Raw genomic sequence first — 22,565 nt, 5'->3', positions numbered from 1 at the left:
TTTGTTAATTATATAAGCTTTATAATTTAACTGTAATATTTTGGATATGAATCATTTTAATCAGAATTTGATTTAATATGATTTTAGTCAAAATACTATATAATTAAAATTTAAGAAGCCTAGTTTGATTGAGTAAGTTATTTTTCTGGTATGATAGAATTGTTCTTATTTTTTATTTTTATTTTATTTCCTTTGAATCCTTTTACGCACCTGCAAAAAAAAAAGTTAAATTAGAAAAAAGACAACCCATATAATCTCATCTTAGAAAAAAATGTAAATCAAATGAAAAATAATGTAAGGAAAAATCATATGAAAAAATAAAAGAAAGAAAAGAAAGAAATATTACCATTAAAGAAAACTATATATATATATATATATATATATATATATATATATATATAAATTAAAAGAGGAGAAAAAATATAAATTAAACCTTACATTATAAAAAGAATAAAAAAGGTGAATGCATTTGCTCCATTGAAGCTGAATAAAAAAAATGTCAGTAATTAGATATTTAAAATGAAAATAATAACAATCAAATTGGAAATAATAATAGGTTGAAAGTAAAGAAAATGTAAAATAACAATAACAAATAAATATTCAATACTAAATATTAAACAAATTGTGTAAAAAAAACATTCAAAAAAATTGAAAAAGATATAAGAAAAAACTTACCATAGAGAAAGAATTGAAACTGAATAAAATTAAAGGAATAAAGTGTCAATAATTAAATATTTTAAAAGAGAAAATTAATAATGAATTTGAAAATAATAATATACACTTATTTATAATTGAAACACGAATCATGCAAATCATAGGAATAAGAAATGTGAGCAATAGTTAGTAAGAACAGTAAAAAAGAAGAGAAAGAAGAAGTGTAAAATGGAAGACCAAGAGAAAGGGAAAGAGAGTATTGTGTGAATTTTGGTTTAAAAATCTAAATGGATAAAAATTGAGAAAGAGTACAGAAAAAGCCATAACATCCAAATTTACGTGATAATATATAATAATTACATTATTATTATTATTATTAATCAAGTCATTATCAAGAAACTTCCATTCCAGAAGGTTTAGTTTTATAGTGATCCCTTTCAGAAGAAATATTATGAAATTGATCACTCCCACTGACCAAGTCATTCTGAAGAAACTTTGTATTCTTTGATTCTACAATCCTAGTGTTGTGGGATGGACAATAGAACCTATACCCTTTAAACTTTTCAGCATATCCAATGAAATACCCAGTAATAATCCTAGGGTCTAGTTTCTTCTCTTGTGAATTATAAGTTCTTACTTCAGACAGACATCTCCAAACGCGTATATGTCGCAAACTTGGTTTTCAACCCTTGCTTGAATAACTCAAAAGAAACATGCATAGAATTATACGTAGCATTGCTTGAATAACTCAAAAGAAACGTGCATAGATCTCTGACTTTATCATGCTGGTCAACTGAACCCTAGATACTAGCGGATGTGTTGATTTTTATGAACATAACGGAGAGACAATTAGATCTCTCCCACCTTTCATAAAGGTCAACGACATTAGGTTCGCTAGTTTCAGCAATAATCGATGGCTCATCCTTCCTTATAGCATAGTCAATATTCATCCAACCTAAATGAAGGAGAATTCTCTCCTTCCAAACCTTATAATTATCACCTTTCAATATGGGAAGGTCACAAGAAATATTCATAGATTGTGAAACTACAAACAAACACACATGCTCATTAAGCAAATTTGAGACTAAACAAATGTCATGTTTTGCCAATGCAAATCATGTCTTAATATATGAATCTAGTGACACAAAACTTGCCTGCGGGTTAAAGTCCTACCCAATTAGATTCATAATGCAACTTTATGATAAAACTATAAAATCATGTTCTTTTCCTTAATTCCTATGGGAAAATTAAGAAATATAATCTAATATTTTATCCTAATTAATCATACAAATACAACAAAATTCTTGTGGGTAGATTTCATCACATTACATATGATTAATCACAATTAATATTTCTAATGTGATTATAAATTTAGCATATAGTTTCACTCAATTAAAGATGTTGTGGTTACTCTCTAATTTAATAAAATTATATTAATCACTTAACATTTAAAAATAATATTTGCATAACATACTTAATAATACAAATGTGCTCAATATTAAATCATAAAATTTACATGTATAACAATCATACCAATTCAAAATAATATTGTATGTATATCCATTCAACATGTAATAAACTTTAAAGGATCAAATCCGCATACCAATATTTAACATAATATTGCATGTTAATTTTTAAATAACTTGTACATAAATGATTTATCATTACGTATTGCATGCTTCAGGGCAAGGGTTTGAGACTGGCTGAAGGCGTTTCCATTTATGTGTTTCTTTTTATTTATTAAAAAGGAAAACATGCAATTAAAAGGCTACAAGTGAGATTCGAGCCCGCAATTATGAGGTAATATAAAACACATCAACCATTGGATCAAGTCACTTGCTTTGTTTAATATTCTCATAAAATAATATCTATTAACAATTTCATATCAGTAAACAAAGCACGTGCATGTGCGTCTTCAACCTCCAGCCGGGTCATAAAGATCCGATTAATACCCACGAACCCGGTTACCAAAATCAACACCATTATATGCATTTTGGACACCCAAAAACACGTTTTAAATCACAAAAAAATTAGAAAAATCATATTATTCCTAATTTTGATGTTATTTCGAATTAAGGAGGCTAAAAGCACAACACCCATATACTCAAAAAATAAATTCCATAAATGCACAATAGGAACGACCCAACAAACAAGACAGAGGTACAAACAAGCTCTGATACCAAATTTAATAAAAACGAAAAGGATCTAAACGCTCAGCAGAATCTAAAGGAGACATGACCAACCTCCAGCCATTGCTACTGTTGTTCTGAACGTTTGTGGGGGGTGACGGTTTTGCTCCACGACAATTTCGTAACTGATTGTTGTTTCAAACCCTTGCTCACTCGTACTCGATGATGTTAGTATATGAAAGGAGGAGCGGATTCGGTGACCTATCAGAGCAACAACACACACTTTATATAGAGCTATGGTCATCAACAAACTCAAGTGTGCAATGGGATATGGAAGATAATTGTAGGATAGTGGTTACAACAGTTTTTCAAATATTAGAGTTGAACCTGGACAGAATATGGACTACATCAGAAATAGATTTTTCACATGACAACAATTCAATATCCTAACTAAATATTCAGATAACAAACTGCATACGGTTGTTCTAAAGACATGGGATACATGAAAAAACTAACAATATGTGCCAAGCATTACAGACAACATGCTGATAGTCCGCATGGGTGCACCATGTAGCAATGAATCTAAAGGGCCTCTTGCCACGAGATTGGGGAAGCCACCACAAGGAAGCAGGAGGGGATTATGATTAGAGTAAGCTGTCTGAAGGACTTCAATCACTACCTCTAATAAGTTTAATATCCAGGAACTGTCACATAGAGCCCTATCCAGGAACTGTCACATAGAGCCCTATCCGGTTACCACAGAAGTTTGGAATGCTTGTTATGGCTGGATAAATTTGTCTGTGGTGCTACCTCATTCTATCAGCGACCATTTTTGTCAACATCATCTTGTGGGAGTCAATCGGAGTAAGCAAATCAGATGGAAGGTCTTGTGGTGCGCGGTGGTATGGATGATCTGGAAAACTAGAAATGACATCACTTTCAACAATTATGAATTTCACTTACAAAATTTGCTGCAGGGGGTACTATTTCATTCAAGGAGTTGGATCAAAGCTTATGATGATTCATTTTGTTACTCCTTCGCACAGTGGTCCCTCAACACCGGAGCCTGCATTTTAGGTATATAATTTGTTGTATGGAGAGAGGTAGGTGAGATGAATAATTATAAGGCCAATATATAGTATTTTTTGGAGGGTATAGGGGAATTTAGAACATATATGAATCTTATGCATAGCACATATGGTACAATGATACTGGGTCGTACATTGGGGGGGTATTATTTTTTGTTGAAATAATTTGCCTCTGGGTATAGTTTCTTTCACTATAACCAGTGATATATTTGCAACAGGGACTTTTGGGGAGTAGCATGGTTAGTATATTGTGTACTTGGGTACTTCTGGTGCCATTATGTAACCGTTATTCTGGTAAAAATATATTGCTTTGTTTTTGTCGATAAAAAAAATCACCATGAAGGGCCCCCTCTTTGTCATTAATGACACTGATTATATCCTTAGGGTTTTTTTGGCCTGGCTTCCCTCCGTTGTCGCGGGACTCTATTGTCACCGCCATCGCTTGGACTGCATCACCAATCCTCTCATTTTCTTTCCTTAAAATAACAAAGAATGTATATATGTATATGTGTATGCGCTTGCTTAACTTAATTAATTGTGTATCATTTTTTTTATTCTTAAAAATTGAAGATAAATATTAAAGAATTATAATAATTTACATATCATGTTTAACTAATTAAACTTGACCCCTTAATAATTTTAAAGCAAATCATTTTACTGACAAGGTTTCATTCATTTATTGCATGGCCGAACGCATGTACACTATGCAAAGTAACCAAGGCACTTATCTCACGTCCATTTAGAGTAAGGTGCTTAATATCAAAGCACATATTTGTTTCGGATTGAGGTCACTAATTCCCTATATGAATTAATGAATAATTAATATAATTGACTACTTCTCATTAAATATTTTTATTTTATTTTTCAAGCTTAGAATTAAAAGACAAGGAATAAAACTTTGGTTTTTGTTGTGATTGGTCATTACTTAGCCACTTTCTAAATTATCAAGAATATAGAAGTTGTAAATTTTAAATTGGGTGGACGACACTAACACTATTGGCAGAGTATCTAAATCTAATATGCATGATTGCTAAATGTCGTCCATGCTGGCTTCAAGATTAATCAGCTCCATTTGCATTCTGCTTTGAGGACATTGGAATAGGAACAACAATGGCCAAGTGTTATGCATTAAGGTCATTATCAAATAAGCAACAGTACTCACGTCTCTAGCTAGTGCAAACAAACAACACATGTACCACACCCAAAAAGATTTAACAAAAAGTGTGTTAAAAGATATCATAAGACAAGCAATCTTAAATATTACAATAATATTCGTGTTAGTATTTTTTACCTCTATTCTGTTTCATTGTTCTTTTCAATTACATTATATAACTGATCATATTTTTATTTTCTCTGTATTTTATTTCTTTCTCTTGTTGTCTCTTATATCTTAAAATTTGAGTATATAAATCACATATTTTTCTAAATGTTATATCTTAAAAAATGTGATAATTACGTTAGGCATATTATTTAATAATAAATTAATGTATAAATTCTATAACTTAACGTACGTTAAGTTGGTGTTAAAAATATAATTTGATATCAATTGGTCTTTAAACATTACATATTAATGACAAAATAGTCTCAGAAAATTAAGGATTGAACAAAATTATAGCACTTTTTACGCATTAAAATAATTAAGTTAGAATTTTTGTTCTTTCATGAATTAAATTATCACCCGTTTATAAATTGCAGGACAAAAGTAAAGTAATCATTTATCGTGTTTTTAATGTTATTTTGTTATACTAAATATGTGATGTATCAAAGGTACAAAATTAACAGGAAAAAAAAAAAACTTGAATCAAACTTCTAAGAATAACGGTTGTCTCAATTTTTTACGAGAAGTGAGATGGGTACGGTGAAAAAAGTAATACAAAAATAAGAAAAAGGGGGAAAAGTGGTAAAAAGTAAATAAAAAAAAAAGAAAGAATAACAGAAAAGAAAATTAAAACGTATAAGAGAAATAGATACAAGAAAAATCAGAGAGGGGTTCTTACCATAAGCTATGTTGCTTTCAATGGACTTCAACATATTCATTCATTTTCAATATTCAATCTAAACATATTTGTTTGCCCATTTAGAAGCATGAAATACAAAATCAACTTTTTTCATGACCTAAAACAAATTCAAAATCTTCTTTTGTGACCCTCTACCTGAAATGTGGAATTACATAAAATAATTTTATTTAATAAATATAAAGGAGCTCGAGTGAGTAAAAAGTTCATATTCGTGTTAATCACCAAATTAAACACTTATTAATTAAGGGTATGAAAATATTTCCGACTCAAAACAAGGTCGCTCAAGTTTACAAAAGAACTTAAGTTAAGTAGCAAACTAAAATAAAATAAAATGACATGTTTGAAACATCATGTAATTAAAACAAAAATTCATGCCCCAATGTCACATCCTATTAGAGCATTGTGTCCCGACGTCCTCCAGCATGAGATTCCTTAAAGCAATCACCTAGTCATCTACTCCCATGAATACAAGATTCGAAATCATCACAAGATCTAAACACAAACAACACACGAGGAGTGAGTTATCACATTCCTAAACAGATAGAGATAAACGAAAACGCATATATATAGTATAAGTATAACAAGTTTAACTTAGCACAATTCACATCATTTTACCACTCATTACGTAACATCACTTGTCTCAAGTAGGGGTGGGTAAGCGAGCTCGGGTCCATAGACTGGCCCGTGGTCTAGGCAGGTAACAAACCAAATCTTTTAAACAATCCACAGTTATATAGTATTTTGGGCCCGCCCCACATAATCTGTGGGCTGTGCAGGTTTGGTCCGAGGGTCCGCGGGTTGGCCTATGAACCCACAATATCATTAGTTTCCCCATAAACCCGTAAAAACCTAATTTGAGTAAATGCAGTAATGCACACAACACATCGTTTCTTTCTTCTTCTCCTCATGGCCACCGCAACTCAGCATTTCTTCTCCATACGATGCGCCTCACATATCCCTTCGCGTCGCACACCCTGGGCCCTCACATATCTGTAGCATCCTATTTTTATTAGGGCTTTTTTTTCCCCTGAAATTGGGGCTTTTTTTCGTGGAATGCATTGTGTGCTTTCAATGGATGCTACAAATATATACATGTACATAGATCCATTCATGTAATTAACTACCTATTGCAATCACAAAACAGTAACCTATTTAAGGATATATACATGTACATTTATAACACGTAGAAAAAAAACTGTTTCTAAGAAGCTCCATGCATCGAAGATAAAAAACATACATTGCATCTTGTAAACTGAAGAATTTGGTTTTGTTTTGTTTTGTTTAAAGAGGATATATTATTATAGTCAATGTACATGGGTTTGATTTTGTTTTTATTATGGGATGACAATTTGAACGCAGTACAAAGAATTTGCTGCATTTCTGTCTTGTAACATTTTCCGTAGATAATGTTGTATACACCGAAATAGGGCCACTCATATTCAAGCATATTTTTTATGACTGAGAAAAGAAAATACTACATTTATGTGCCTTGAAGTGCATTTTTCTTGTTGAAGTGCACACACAAATCAGTTTTCTTTTTCTATTGTTGAAGTGCATTTTTCTTGTTTCCTAAGAGATTCGTTGTTGCTGTAATATGGACAGTTCACATCCTTCAAAGTGCATTTTATATATTGTCAGTGTAAAAAAATTTACATTATTAAAATAAAAACCAGTATAAATAAATATTTGAGTTTGAGTTTGAGTTTGAGTTTTCTTTCTCTTGATCTGCTAAGTTATAAACATGGTGAACTGAGTTTTTGTGTGATTTATTTGAATTTAGAATTGAGTTCATTTAATTTTATTATTTCAGCTTTCAAATATGGATTCTTTTGAAGTTAATATTGATGAGAATGACAATGAGAGTATTGATGTGGATGTGCATGAAAATGTTATTCTTGAAGATGAACCCATTGAGTCTAAAATGTTATTCATGAAAGATTATGTGGGCGGTGACAATAAGAATGCGATGTTGGAAATATTATTCTAATAGTGATGTATATTTGAAGACACATTCTAATAATGATGTTGGAAATATTATTCTTGATCATGCTGGGAGATTAAGAACTTAAAACCTTGATCAAATTATGGTATGTGAGATGATATCTATGATGGTTATTGAACATGATCTTCCATTCTCTTTTGTTGAACATAGGAGGTTTAAAGAGTTATTACAATATTTGCATCCTGATGTTAAGGTACCCTCTAGGCGTGTTGTTACCATGAATGTGAATAATTTGTATGATTTTGAAAAGAAAAAAAGAAGATGAAGATGAAGATGTGGGGATGCAAAAGGCTCAAGCTACTTCAAATATGGAATAATTTGTTGTTGGAGATGTTTAAGTTTCATATTTTAGATTTAATTTTTGAATTTTCTTTTGTTAAGACATTATTTATTTTATTGATGTAATTGACTAATTGTTGAGATTTTATTTACATTTATGTTGAACTTAATTTGGATGTGTTGCATTTTTGTTGAAATTGAATTTTTTTTAAAATTAGGCCCGTGGACCAGTCTGTTTGGCCCGCAGGATCCGCGGGGCAGGGGCAGACCAATTTATTAGGTCTGTGTAAGAGTGCAGGGTGGGCTGGCCCAATCCGCTGCCAATGCGGCCTTACACGGGCGGGCCGACCCGCTTATCCACCCTTAGTCCCAAGGATTTAATCACAAAATCACATTCCACACGTTCACATTAATCACGTGTTCAGAACAAGAAATTTCAAGTACTACACAACATCTCACACTCACATAATTCATTACCCACCATCATATAACAAATCACAATGATCATTACACAAACGTTATGTAACAGATATACTAAGACTCAATCCTATATGCAATGTGGTACCACGTTAGTTAAAAGTAACACTAGGGCGTCTAGGAGTACATAACAAGGCATGTCACACAATGGGTATGTCAGGTCACTCTTACTAATTGAAATCATAAGGTGACCATTCATGGTCACTCTGTTTTACGAGAATGCTCTAATCATATGGGATCAACATAAGCTTAAAGGAACACTCAAATCAAGTGTATTTACCCCAAGGCCTGGGCTCTGAAGAATTCGTTAGGGTCTCACCTGCCTGATTAAAGTCTAACTCCTAAAACAACTTTTGCATACAGACATTGTTCATGAATTATACAATAATCACAACCTCACACTTATTTTCAAACACATTTAACACAATGCGCTATAATTTAACACCTCAGTTTCTTAACTTGGAATCCTAAACTTTCCTTTTAACACCTCACGTATTGCGTTATAATTTAATACCTCAGTTTCCTAACTTGGAACCCTACACTTTCCTTTTAACACCTCATGCATAAACATTTTTCTCAAGGTAAACACCAATCAGGTTATTGTATAATTCACAACTCAAAACACAAGTAATATCACATCAAGTATTAGTCACACACTTATTCACAACCATATCTCATGTCCACAATTTAACACCTCCCAACGTCATAATCTACCATCACATGTTGACATGTATCTCACAAATTGGCACGTGCTCAACTTGCCACTTATACTCAATCTCAATCACAATTCATAATATACAAATAGTATTACGCATATAAACACACAGTATATAAATAACTAAACACAAATATTCTAATCATGAATTTACAAAGTGAAATATAAGCAAACAAAATTGCACCAATGATTCACTAAAACATTCGAAGAACCTTATAGTTAAATAGACTTTGGCCAATTTTAAAGAATAACAATATGAAACAATATATAAACTCATTCTAAATATTAAAACTAAAACAATAATCGAGAATGTCATTTTGTTAGCTTATTCTAATTCCATATTATAATATTAATTCCAAACTATATAAAAAAAATTAAAAACACCAAAACGGAAAAAATACAAAATCGATTTCTCACTCCCTCTTACGATAAATCTCTCGTTACTCAATTTCATCAATTCACGCTAATTAAAAAAGGCTCAATTTCTAGATTTCACACTCAACACAAGAATATATCAATTTCTCAATAATTTCATATCGTGACATTAATTAGTCCATCAAACACAGTCAATTCATAAATAAAAGAATAAGAACATAATTGAAAATCATAAAACAATATAAAATAATCCAAAATTCATCCTTTAGGGATCACTACACATGTTCATTCTAATACCCAAAAGTGAGTAACTCATCCCTTACCTCTAAGCAGGTTCACGTATGTAGTTCGGCAGTGATAATGGCGTCTATAGCGATTCCCTAAAATTCCTCAAGCATTAGAGAGAAGAAGAAGAGATTGAAGCCTTAATTTCACTATCTTTGTGTGAAGGGAATTTCTCTCTACAGACATTATTTTGCAAATCCCAACGGTGGGAATGTGCAAAAATGAGTTCCCAAGGTGGTGTCCAAATTTCAAGACGATCTACCGACTAACGATTCTAGGATTATAGTTTTATTGGGACAAGTTTAGGTGTACGCGAGAAAAAAAAGTTTTGGAAGAGGAAAAGAAAGAAGGAAGAACAAATTTTTGGGAGAAAGAGAGAATGTAGGAACATATCGTAAATGTAAAAATTGATATGTCTCTATTTATAACTAAGGTACTCTGAGCCTATTATTTACTATATATATTTTTATTATTTTATAAAAAAGAACTTTATTTTACTATTTCATTAAATAAATAATCAATTAAGACATCATTTTATTTTCTAAAACATCATTTTACTCTATTTATTTTCTAATACTATGAAACTCTTATTTTAATTAACAAAAACAATTTTCTCTCGTTTATTTAATTTCTAAAAATTCTATTAATTTTTAAATAAAATTCTTTTTATTTATTTAAAAAAATGGGGTGTTACACCTTCCCAGGTGAAGCATGTATAATTCGTTGATATTTTTTATCCATGGAAATTGAAAACAAGAAATTTATAATAATTCACGCACCATATTCAACCAAGTGAATTTTAAACCTCCTTGACATATAAATGGTTGATGTGATAATGTTCAAGTGATATCTAACACCACTTTTATCCCTAAATATAAAACTCTCTTTTTAATTTTGTTTGTTTTTTTATAAGACTCTTTTCAAGTTGTATTTTACATTAATTATTTTGATCCAATTATACCCTTAGTTACTTTATAATAAATGTTATATATATATTTAAAAAAATACATTATCTCTCTTATAAGGATTAAATAAAAAGATTAACACATATTAATTAATTAAGTGAAAAATTAATTAAGAATATGAATTATTAATGAATTTAATACTATCAACTATATTAACTAACTTTTGTTAAGAATATAAATTCGTTAAAAGAATTCTTATATTCAGAAACGGAGGTATCAGTTCCCTAAGTTACTTTATTAGCACAAGTTTGGATAGCATACATGATATCTTTAAGTAGAGATAATCTTCATTACGCAGTGTTTGTGGCCTGATGTTCATACTATATACCTTTATGCTCTAATATGAAACCATGAAAGCGTTGGCATTAATAATGAACCGAGAGAATCATGCTCGTCGTGCATATGTTTTTGGTTATTGGACATAGCATGTAGTGGATTTACTTTCCGATATTGTGTCATATTCATCATTGCGAGTGAACAAAAAATTCGGTATGCAAATCCTCCTATTGGGTCTTAGATGTAGATGCACTTGCTTGCGGACTCCATGTTGTATGTTCTATGAATATCTTAATTTGGACAAAATTTAACAATTAAATTATAAAAGAAATCCATAATTCCATAAAAAAAGGAAATACATAATCAATTCAAGTAATATAAATTTGAAATCATTAGATAAGGATAAGTAATTTAAAAAGAAAAAGTCTAAAATATCATTTGCATCGTTTTTAATGGGTTGGACAGAATCAGCTTGTATTTAACAAGAATAAGGCTCTTGCTTCCCGCATTTCCTTTTCTTCTAATTACACTTTCCCTTCGTATAACTTCCTTTCTACATTATTTCTCCTTTCTCGTTTGTTGAGAGACTCTTGAGGTGTAGAAGTCACATATACTTCAGGTGAAATGAGTTTTTTTTTTTTCTTTTCAATTTCCATATATTTCTGGATAGTTGAATAACAACATGCAATCTAAAAATTCATTTCCAGAATTATGATAACATATTTCTGAAATTGTGTTCTCCGAAATGCATGTTGGTTTTCTGAAAATGTTTTTCCAAAAGGGGTGCACAAAACAAAACCAGAGATGCAGGAAGTAACTCTCCTAGAATAAATGCAGTTTTGGAGCTAAGAAACTAGAGCATTTGGGATAAATCAGCCAGTATTTCTTCCTACACCCTGTATACTTACCTACCAACAAGTTATTTGTTCGAGTGATATTGGATTCTATTTTCTTAAGCAAGATCTTAGATTCAAACTTGTGTATGCAAGAAAACTAATTGAGAGAGAAGAAACCCAATAAAGATGGTCGATCAAGTTCTCCGAGTGAAACTAATCATCGGTAAAAATAATAAATACTTCGTCTTAATATCATAATACCAATAAAAAAAATATTACTATCTGCACCCCTTTTAATTTTAAAATGACCTCAAATCCTCAAAATTAGGGTGGCCAAAGTTCAATTCAGTTTTTCCCTTTAACTAGATAGTTATTAATAATTGAACTGCTTATGGGAGAAAACAGTTCAGTTCAGTTATTAATAACAGTTCAGTTCTTATATAATTTAAGGATAATAATAACACAGACTTCAGCTACTTGTTGGTCGTATGAAATATTTGTTCCTAGACCCAAGAAGTTGTTTTATGATATAATGTAAATGTACTACTTGGCTGATTGAAATAAGTTTGTCACTTCATTGACTAGTTGAAACAAGATATCCTTCATTAGATATGAACCCATTTTTCCGTGGAAAACTTCGCTAGTTGCGCATTCAGTTTGCAGGTGAAAAATCTAACATCAGTAAGAGGAAATGTGAAATAACAATCAACCATTGCTCACTATCACAAATCTCAAATCTTAACATATGCAAGGACAAAGACTCTTTGTTTGGCAAAGTGCTCTGTCTTTGACTCTCTGTCTAACTCACGAAAGTGAAAGAGTGAAACATTGCGTTCCTTTTTTTTTTTTTATTAAAAGTTTGAAACAATTTACAACTGAACTGTTCCATACCAGTTCAGTTTATAAAACTGAACCCGTTAAATAATTCAGTTTTAGTTTTTACAGAAATAATTTAGTTATTTACAGTTAAGTTATAATTCAGTTTCAATTAAATTCAGTTCAAAAAAGTTATTTGAACACACCTATCCAAATTACTCTCTTCTTCTTTCTTTGCTAAATCTTATCCTCTCAGCCACCATAGACCACCATCCCCGCCGCGTAAAACTGATTTGAGAAATGAAATTATTGGGAAATATTCAAGTCCCACATCGGCTGCCTCAATCCTTGGAGTGCACGAACCACTGCCCATGAGGATTAGGCGATGCTGCTTGATGTACATAGGCCTGTTGAGGCAGTTTTGGGCCGAGCAAATCTGCATGGCGCTGTTGAGGAGTATTGGGCCGAACCCATCCTTGATTTGGGAATGGACAAGGAGGAATAGGCCAGGTCGGGTTATACCATCCCCATGGAAATGGTTGTTGCTGCTGCCATTGTGGAGGAGTGGTTTCACCGTGGCCACCAGAGGACTGCCCCCAACCACCGCCTTTACCGCTGGTCGAGTTCTGGCCACCACCAGAACCTGCATTCTTCCGACCTCCCCCATTGTTGCGCCGTCCGCCACCAGAATGTTGCGCACCATTTTTTCCCTTCGAATGTCCTGATTTCGTAGGTTGTGGGGACCCATCATTAATCGAAGAGGCGATCATAGCAGACTCAGTGGCTGCTTCCTTTGCCATCCCGGCCTCCTCAAGAGTGAGTATGGAACGAGCCTTGTAAAAGGGAGGAAGGGGGTTGCTTTGACGGATCAATGTACCCACTCCACGGTACGGCTGTGTAAGACCCCCAACCAATTGCAATACCAATCGACTATCAGACACCGGAGCCCCAATGTTCTTTAATTGATCTGCTAGAGATTTGAGACATTGACAATAAGAGGAAACATTTGGGAAATTCTCCATAGAAGTGGCGGAGAATTCTTGCTCCAAGGCAACGGCACGAGAATGTTGATTATCTTGGAATATATCACGCAATCTATCCCAAGCCTCCATAGTCGTTGAGTCAGGCTCAATAATGGTGTGCAATAAGTCACTAGAAATGGTAGCATAAATCCATGAAAGAACCGTGGCATCCAAAGTTGACCATAGCTCCCTCTCTTCCTCAGTAGAAGGAACCGTCCCCGTGTCGTTGGCCGGAGGTATGATATGATCAAGCACCTTGGTTGAGCGTGCGTGAATCTTGAAGAGTTCCGCCCATGTCGAATATTGAACGTTTTCCATTTCAAGAATAATGGAAACATGATTCCTGATGTTTGATACGGCAAGAGCCGAATGAAAAGAAGATTTGTTGGAAGCCATTGAGAGAAGAGAACAAAGTGAGGAAAGGGAGATTGAGGAAGACGACGGGCAAGGAACACAGAGCTAGGGCAAGCGGAAGACAGCAAAAGAAAAACCTTGGAGTGCAGCTTATATATCTGTTGGGCAACTTCACTTAATGCCAATTGGTTTTAAGATAAAATCTAACATGGTATCAGAGCAGGCTCTGACCCTGGGACCTCGCCTTCGCTTCTGCTGCGACGGGCACCCACCATTTGTGGTTCACACACCAAGCCTAATAAGTGCTGGGCGTGAAGGGGGTGTATTGGGAAATACCCAAGTCTCACATTGGCTGCCTCAATCCTTGGAGTGCAGCTTATATACCTGTTGGACAACTTCACTTAATGCCAATTGGTTTTAAGATGAAATCTAACAGAAATATCTCGCTTATTTAAAATTATTTATAAGCAAATTTTCACATCTAAAAGAAGTTACAAATGTTGCTTTTGCATTAGGAATTATTGAATGACATGAAGGCTGGTTTATTAATTTACTAACTACCTTTCTATGGCTAGAGTGCTCGTATACAGGTAACCACTCGTTCTCGTTGGTGCATTTTTTGTCTTTCAGACGCGTAGTATTTTACTATTTTATAAACCATTCAAGTCTAGCTAATATTTATTTTTAATCGAAAGAAAAAAGATACATTACTATAGGAGGGCACAAAGGGGTGTCAAAACCCATTACAGAAAAAACAGCTATGGCCCCTCTACAAATGATTCAAATCATTGGTTAAAGTCTATCTAATGCTACAAAACAGAAAAACAAAAAGGCCAATATTAGTTGCAGCTGGTCCAAAGAACCAGATTATCCAAGCCCAATTGGTAGCAAACCGGGATAATATAGAGGCTTTTGCTTTGTGTACCCAGCAATATTTTGATATTTCAGAAATACCCGTGTTAGTTCTTCTTCTTCCTTTTACCTTTTTCTTTCACCTTCTTCACTCACTCATTCATTCATTCTATTGGTTTCGTGGCATTCATTCATTCTCATGAGAGGAGAAGTCCATTGTGTCTGCTTTGGTCGAGCTGAAAATCTTACAGAGGTATGTCAGCAAGTGGTGATGGTGGTGGTGATCGGTGTGGTTGTTAACAGTAAAGGTAAGTTGCAACTTCTCTTCGATATAATTTTTATTTTTGCATATAAAACTTACAAACTATGAATCCGTAAGTTACATAATAGTTATGAATTGATAATATGTAAGTTTTATATAACTTACAGATTAAACATTAGTATGTTACTTATGGATTGTTAATTCATAAGTTTTTTTTTTTTTTAGTTTTATAAAAAATTATTTTATTGTTTGTTTTAAATGTAATTAGTATTATTATTTTAAATATTTTTAAATAAGTTTAGTTTCATAATTTATTCATAAGTATTTGTTTTTATATTTATGAAGTGGTATTAATTGTAAAATAATTTAGACTTATAATTTATTTGAGTTGTTGTACTTTAAAATTGGTTATTTTTAGTGCTTATAATTTGAAGAATCACAATTAAGTTCAGTAATATTAGAGATTTTAGTATATATGGTTATCAATTTTTATGTATTATATGGTTACCAATTTTAAGTTCAAAAACTTGATTTTGATGGTTTTCTAATATATATGGTTATTAATTTTAATGTATTATATTATTAAATGCAGTAAAAAAATAAAAAAATTATGTGATAGTATATGTATGCTGTGGTTAGGTGTCATTTGTTTGTTATTGAAATTTTTCAATGTTTTGTTAAGATGGACGAAGATCATTGAATGCATGACAGTATAATGTCTGAAGAAGTTGATATGAATGTAGAAAATGGAGACGAATCTAGTGTGAAATCAGAACATGTTGATTGTTTTAATTCCCTCAATACTTCTAAGGTATTAAAATTAATTTTTGTTGTTAAAGTAAGCTAATGAATGTCCCTTGAAGACTAAAGATGTTTGGATTGCATTGTAGGTGTTTGCTACCAGTGATGATGTTTTGAATTAGGCTGAGTTGTTGCTTATGAAATTGGTTTTGTGGCAGTGATTATGAGGTCAAACACAAATACTGGTATGAGAGGAAGGACATCATTTGTCTTAATTGGTTGTAAAAGAAGTGGTCAATATAGGGCCAGGAAGAAAGATTTGATAAAAACAATTACTGGCAGTAGAAAATGTGGTTGTCCCTTTAAGTTGTGTGGGAAACCAATGGTTGGAGGTGAAGGATGGATGGTGAAGTTAATGTGTGGGAGTCACAATCATGAATTGGCCAAGTCATTAGTTAGACATTCATATGTTGGTCGATCGACTAAGGAGGAAAAGATTATTATTGCTGATATGATAAAGTCAATGATGAAACCAAGACATATATTTGCTAACGTTGAAGGAGCACAATGCCAATAGTTATACAAAAATCAAGCAAGTATACAATGCATGAAATGCATACCATTCTTCCATAAGAGACAGTAATACCGAAATACAACAACTAATGAAGCTTTTTGAATAGGATCAGTATATTCATTGACATAGATTGAAGGATGAAGATGTTGTACGTGATATCTTTTGGAGTCATCCTGATGTAGTCAGACTATGCAATGTCTGTAATTTGGTATTTTTAATAAATAGTACCTACAAAACAAATAGGTAGAGGCTCTCGTTACTTGACGTTGTTGGTGTCACACCAACAAGGATGACATTCTTTGCTGCTTTTCCCCCTATTTGGAGAAAGAATATCTAAATAATGTTGTTTGGGCAATAGAATGGTATCGAGGTCTTTTTCTCAGATGTGATGAATGCAGTAAAAACCATATTCCCTAAGTGTACCAAATTGTTCTATCCATTTCACATTGATAAGAATGTGAAGACAAAGTGTAAATCCCTGGTTGGTAAAAAAATGCATGGGATTATGTCATGGAAGCTTGGGGAAGTTTGGTTGATTGTCCTTCTGAGGAAGAGTTCGATGTGTGCCTTAAGAAGTTTGAAATTTCTTGTTCACCATGGTCAATGTTTGTTGACTATGTTAACCAAACATGGATAATTCTCCACAAAGAAAGATTTGTTAAAGCCTGAACGAATAAAGTCATGTATTTAGAAATCACAACAACTAACAGGTATGAAAATTGTAAACTTTTTTTGTTGTTTAGGGTTTAGGATTTAATGGATAAAAATAGTTGTCTTTGTTTATTTTTTTGTGTGTATTTCATATGCAGGGTTGAATCTGCTCATTGAGCCTTAAAAAAACTACTACATAATAGCCTTGGAGACCTATGTAGTATTTGAGAAGCCATGAACAACATGATTACACTGCAACACATTGAAATTAAGACATCTTTTAAGACAAGTACACATGTGGTTGGACATGTTTTTAAAGTTACCTTATACTAGAAACTACTTGGCGTGCTATCAAGGTATGCTTTAAACCAAATTGACATTGAGTATGAGCATGTGAGTTATGCTGGTATTGACAGTTCTCATTGTGGATGTGTAATGAGAGCTACTCATGGTCTTCCTTGTGAATGCAAGATAGTTAGATATGTTGTGGGTAGCATACCTCTAGGTGTAATCCATATGTTTTGGCGGAGGCTTAGTTTTTCAGACCTAGGGTTATCTGAGCTCGAAGCATAACCGAAGATATGGAAATCATATCGAAGTGGTTTGAAGAACTTGATGTATGTGGCAAAGTTACTCTAAAGAGTAAACTTCGGGAAATTGTCTACCCTAACCAAAACTCTATGTGTGCTCCTCCAGAAAAGGTCAAAACAAAAGGTGCTTACAAGAAACCGATGACAAAGCATCAAAGATCAACAAAGTGTGATCCATCTTACTGGGAGTATGTTGATGCATTATATTCTGTACAAAATAGTATTTCTTCAGTCAAATGTAGTGCATAATCATCTGAGCAAGAAAAACCATGAAGGACTATGCCGATCTTGGATCAATTTCATCCATGCATTCATGATTCCATTGAAAACATTGTTGATGTCAAAACTAATGGTAACTATGGATATCATGCAATTATTGTCTTATTAAGTATGGGTGAAGATTCATGGTCTTTGGTGCGCAACCATTTGGTTAAAGAACTTGCAAAATGGTCTAATGAGTATATCAACCAGCTTGATGGCAAACAAATTTAAGGAATTAAAGCGGTCTCTACTTGTTGATGGATTATCCATGGTATATAAGTTTTTTGTTATGTTTTGATGGAATAATTTTGCTTTAAATAAATCCAACAAAAGTTGTTACGTGTAGGTTACCATGGATAAGTGAATGAATATAACCGACATGGAATATGTGATTGCATCAAGGTATAATGTCATCCTTGTTTCTCTTTCTCTCCAATAAAGCATGACATTTTTTCCTTTTAGAAGTGAACCACCAAGAGATTGTTTTGTACATCGCGTAATATGTATTGGTCATGTGTATGGTAATCATTTTGTTCAGGTAAAAGTGTTATCATTCTATTTGTGTAATTTATGTATTAAATTGTCTTATGATAATTTTAATGTGTATGTCCATATATAATAGGTATTTCTAAGAGATCGTTGTCCATTACTTCCAGTAGCTTTGTTATGGTCTACACATTATCATCATCAGGCAAAGCAATGGCCTACACCATACATTAGTAGAATGCAGCAGTATACAAATTTGTCAAGGTTGAAAATAGACTTTGTTGATTTAGGTGAAGATTGAACATTTAGTTACTTATATAATTGTCATGTAATACGATAATATACACGTGTTTCATTGGACATTCATATAATTATCTATTATAGTTAACTTTTAAACGGTGTACAATTATTTATGTTTGACTGTTATAATGACAAAATTATTTGACTAAAGAGGGTTTACGATTACTACAATGTGTTGAGTTTAGTTGTACATCACTAATTAGGGTTTATGGTTTACTTATTGTTTGATGGTACGCGACTAATTAAGGTTTATGGTTTAATTCACGACCTAGGGTCTAAGGTTATAAGAGATATTATATAATAAACATTGTCTAGTTACGAAAATAAATGAAAAGGTTCTCAGATAAAATTAAATAATAAACATTGTCTAGTTATATTGCACACAAAAATCATATAAAATCTAATAAATCCTAAAGGTTTTCATACGTCTTCCATACGTTGCCTTCTTCGTGACCGTACATATACATTGTGTTTTGCAGTCACACCTCTGGTTAGGCAGTCTTTCGTGACAGTGTATGCTTTTGTACCTTCTATGACTATCCTTAGGTTGATCAACCATTCCAACCTTTCAACTATTGCTTGGCAAGCCTCCTAGGACATTGACAACAATGAAAAACGTTTATACTTAATGCATGTTCAAATAAAATGAGTAATAGAGTTAATTCAAAATATATTTTACAACTGCATGTTGGGGCTATTTTAATCTACAGGTGCTTTGTCTATAGCTGTTGTTGTCACCAGGTGCTCAGGAATATCTGGTTCAATAAATGTGTCATCGTGTAGCACGGGTGGATGTCTAGGAGGATCCCCAGGCTGTGCTGGACTCATGAAGGGATGAGAAATCATGTAGAACCACTTCATGTAGTCTGCTTCACATTATTCATGTGCAACACATATCTGACCCACCAATGCAAGGTTTTCAAAAAACTAAATCCATTTGTCATCAATATCTTTTATGCATAACATTGGAGCAGCAAGGTGTGGAGGAATGGTTTGCACATATCCAAACTATCGCAAAACCCACTATGGTCGATGTATGACAATAGATAGACCCCATCCGATATGTCCGGAAAACAAAGAAATCAGCTTAAATTCTCTAAATGCACGGTGGTCACTATAAGGAATTCAGCACACAACATAAGACGTCAATCTATCCAACCGCTTATGATACGTCAACATTGGTAATGCCTTCCTAGACTTCCAATGGTAGGTACATGGTTTCCTCTCATGATAATCTTTAGCAGCAATACACGAAACAACAGAAGGAAAATGCTTGTAGATCCAACACTACACATATTTTGAAAACAAAAAAAATATTCAAAATAATACTCATCATAAAATACATAACAAAAATAAAAAAAATAAATTAACTTATAATTACCTGTAAAAGTGTGATATATCCTGCAAGTTGTTTGGCGCGGGTCTTAGACGCATCATTCAAATTCTCATACGTATGGACTAGGGCGGTAGCTCTCTATGTGTGGCTTCCATTCTAGGTGACATCACGAAAGGAATCCAAGAATACCACATGCACGTGTGTGACACTCTTGTAAGCAAATAGTGTGCAACCTACCAAATACAAGAGATATGCTCGAGCTGCTACAGTCCACTGTGTTGCGTCACATTTGTTACGATAAATGTCTCGTAGTCACGATAGCCGAACATATGCCCCATGGCATTGTACTGGCTCAACTCTTGCTTCTTCTGAACTAACTTCAAGCAATTAAACTTATAGGAACATGGCTTTGTCCATATGAAGAGCCTCAAAGCTATGGAAGGCGCTTGTAATGGACAGATGAAGCAACTATGTCACATCATCAAGGGTGATAGTCACCTCTCCTACAAGAAGATGGAAACTACTAGTTTCCTTATGCCACCTCTCTTCAAAAGCCGATATAAGTCCTCAATCGCCAATGTCCAAGGAACATGCGATCAAAGGACTTAATCCTGTGGCAGCCACTAAGCCCTCAATCGCCACTCAGCCTTCCTTCCATGGGAGGATAACTTTAACTCAAGACGTTCTTGGAAATCAAAATTTAAATCATTTCAACAATAATAACAAATACTTAAGAAAACATTATTTATTTAAAAATATAAATACCTCTCCATTCCAAACTATCACTACAACATGATAAATATAGCCAATCAGAATTGATGTGTCGTGGGGCCCGTCTGAAAAACCCTCGGCATTAGTAACTACATCATCAGTGGCTGCTTCTTTAGGTTGTTCATGGACTTTGTCAGCTGCATGATCCGTATGTTGAACATCCTCAACAACAGGTGAAGCTTCTCATTGCCTACGTACAGATGTTGTAAATCTTCACCACTAGGGGGTTTCATCAGCATCACGACTCACTTCTCTCCCTAAGGCTCTTCTTATAATCCTGCCTAAAGCCCAACCTAAACCTTTGGTTCTAACCATAACCTGCACATTAAAACAGTCATAACAATTTATGTAAGTGTTCAAACAATACTTCAATCAATTACTATTTGATAATTCATAAAAAAATATTATTTTTTATATAACTGTTTTATTGCTTTTATATATTCATAAATGCATATATAAATTAATTTTTCAAATAGATAGAGTTCACATAACTAATTCTAGTAAACTTAAATTAATGACCAAAATGTAACTACAATTTTGGTTTTTTTTTTCTTCTAACAAATCACTATTTCATTTTTCAACAAATTACTATGACAATAACTTTAAACTTTTTTAAACTATTGAAAAAAAATTAATTTTATACTTCCAAACACTATTTATATAAATATTTAATACTATGAATGTTATAATATATATACAACTATATCAATAAAAAAAATTGTAATTTACAAATTTACATTTTCTTGTTAAACTAAATTGTGAAATATATACTAATAAAAATTTGAAATTTATGATATCCAACAAATTTATAAAAAAAAAACTTTTTAAAATACCAAATATAATTAAATTACTTATATTTTTTACAAAAAGATTAAATCACAATAATATATTACTTATAATTAAATCAAAATAATTACTTATACGGATTTCCCAATCTACAAAACATTAACATACAAACGGAGGGGGAGGAACCACGACAACTTACGACACAGACGATGGCGGAGCTGCCACTAACAGCACGACAACGACAAAGAAACTAACTGCGTGGTTTCACGACACAGCGGTAGAGGTCTCGAAACTCAAGGAATGCAATGAACAATAGCATATGTGCGATAAAGAGGGAGGCTGAGGGAGATGCACTTTTTAAATTTTTTTACTGAAGGGCATTTTTGCCACTCATATAACTTGTTGGGTGTACCAGTAATTCTATAGGGTGCATAAAGAAAAATCCTAATATAAATTAGAGAACAAAAGTGGGTTTGGAGCTAATAAAGCCCAATTGGATTGAAATGTCATTTAATTTGTTAGAAACATTAATGAGAACATATTTGTAAAAAAAAAAAATTGAAGTACCAAAGAGTCAATAATTCATGCATACTATTCAATCAACTAAATTAGAATTTTTTTCTCAACCAAATGGAATTGGGGACTTTCCAAAAAGAAAGTAGAG

General features: G+C 32.8%; 1 protein-coding gene across 1 annotated transcript; it reads right to left on the bottom strand.

Moving 5' to 3' along the window:
• Positions 1-13,256: 13,256 nt before the first annotated feature.
• LOC100814678 (uncharacterized) lies at positions 13,257-14,333 on the bottom strand. The gene has a single exon (XM_003554959.2). It carries the CDS (start codon positions 14,331-14,333, stop codon positions 13,257-13,259), a length of 1,077 nt encoding a protein of 358 aa, XP_003555007.2.
• Positions 14,334-22,565: the final 8,232 nt, after the last annotated feature.

Source organism: Glycine max, chromosome 19 (genome assembly GCF_000004515.6).
Source record: "Glycine max cultivar Williams 82 chromosome 19, Glycine_max_v4.0, whole genome shotgun sequence".
Classification (NCBI taxonomy): Eukaryota; Viridiplantae; Streptophyta; class Magnoliopsida; order Fabales; family Fabaceae; genus Glycine; species Glycine max.
This window is presented reverse-complemented; position numbering and strand designations above follow the sequence as displayed.

Bases quoted from the DNA above. Each gene is read 5' to 3' on its own strand.
- LOC100814678 (XM_003554959.2), bottom strand. From the start codon at position 14,333: ATGGCTTCCAACAAATCTTCTTTTCATTCGGCTCTTGCCGTATCAAAC.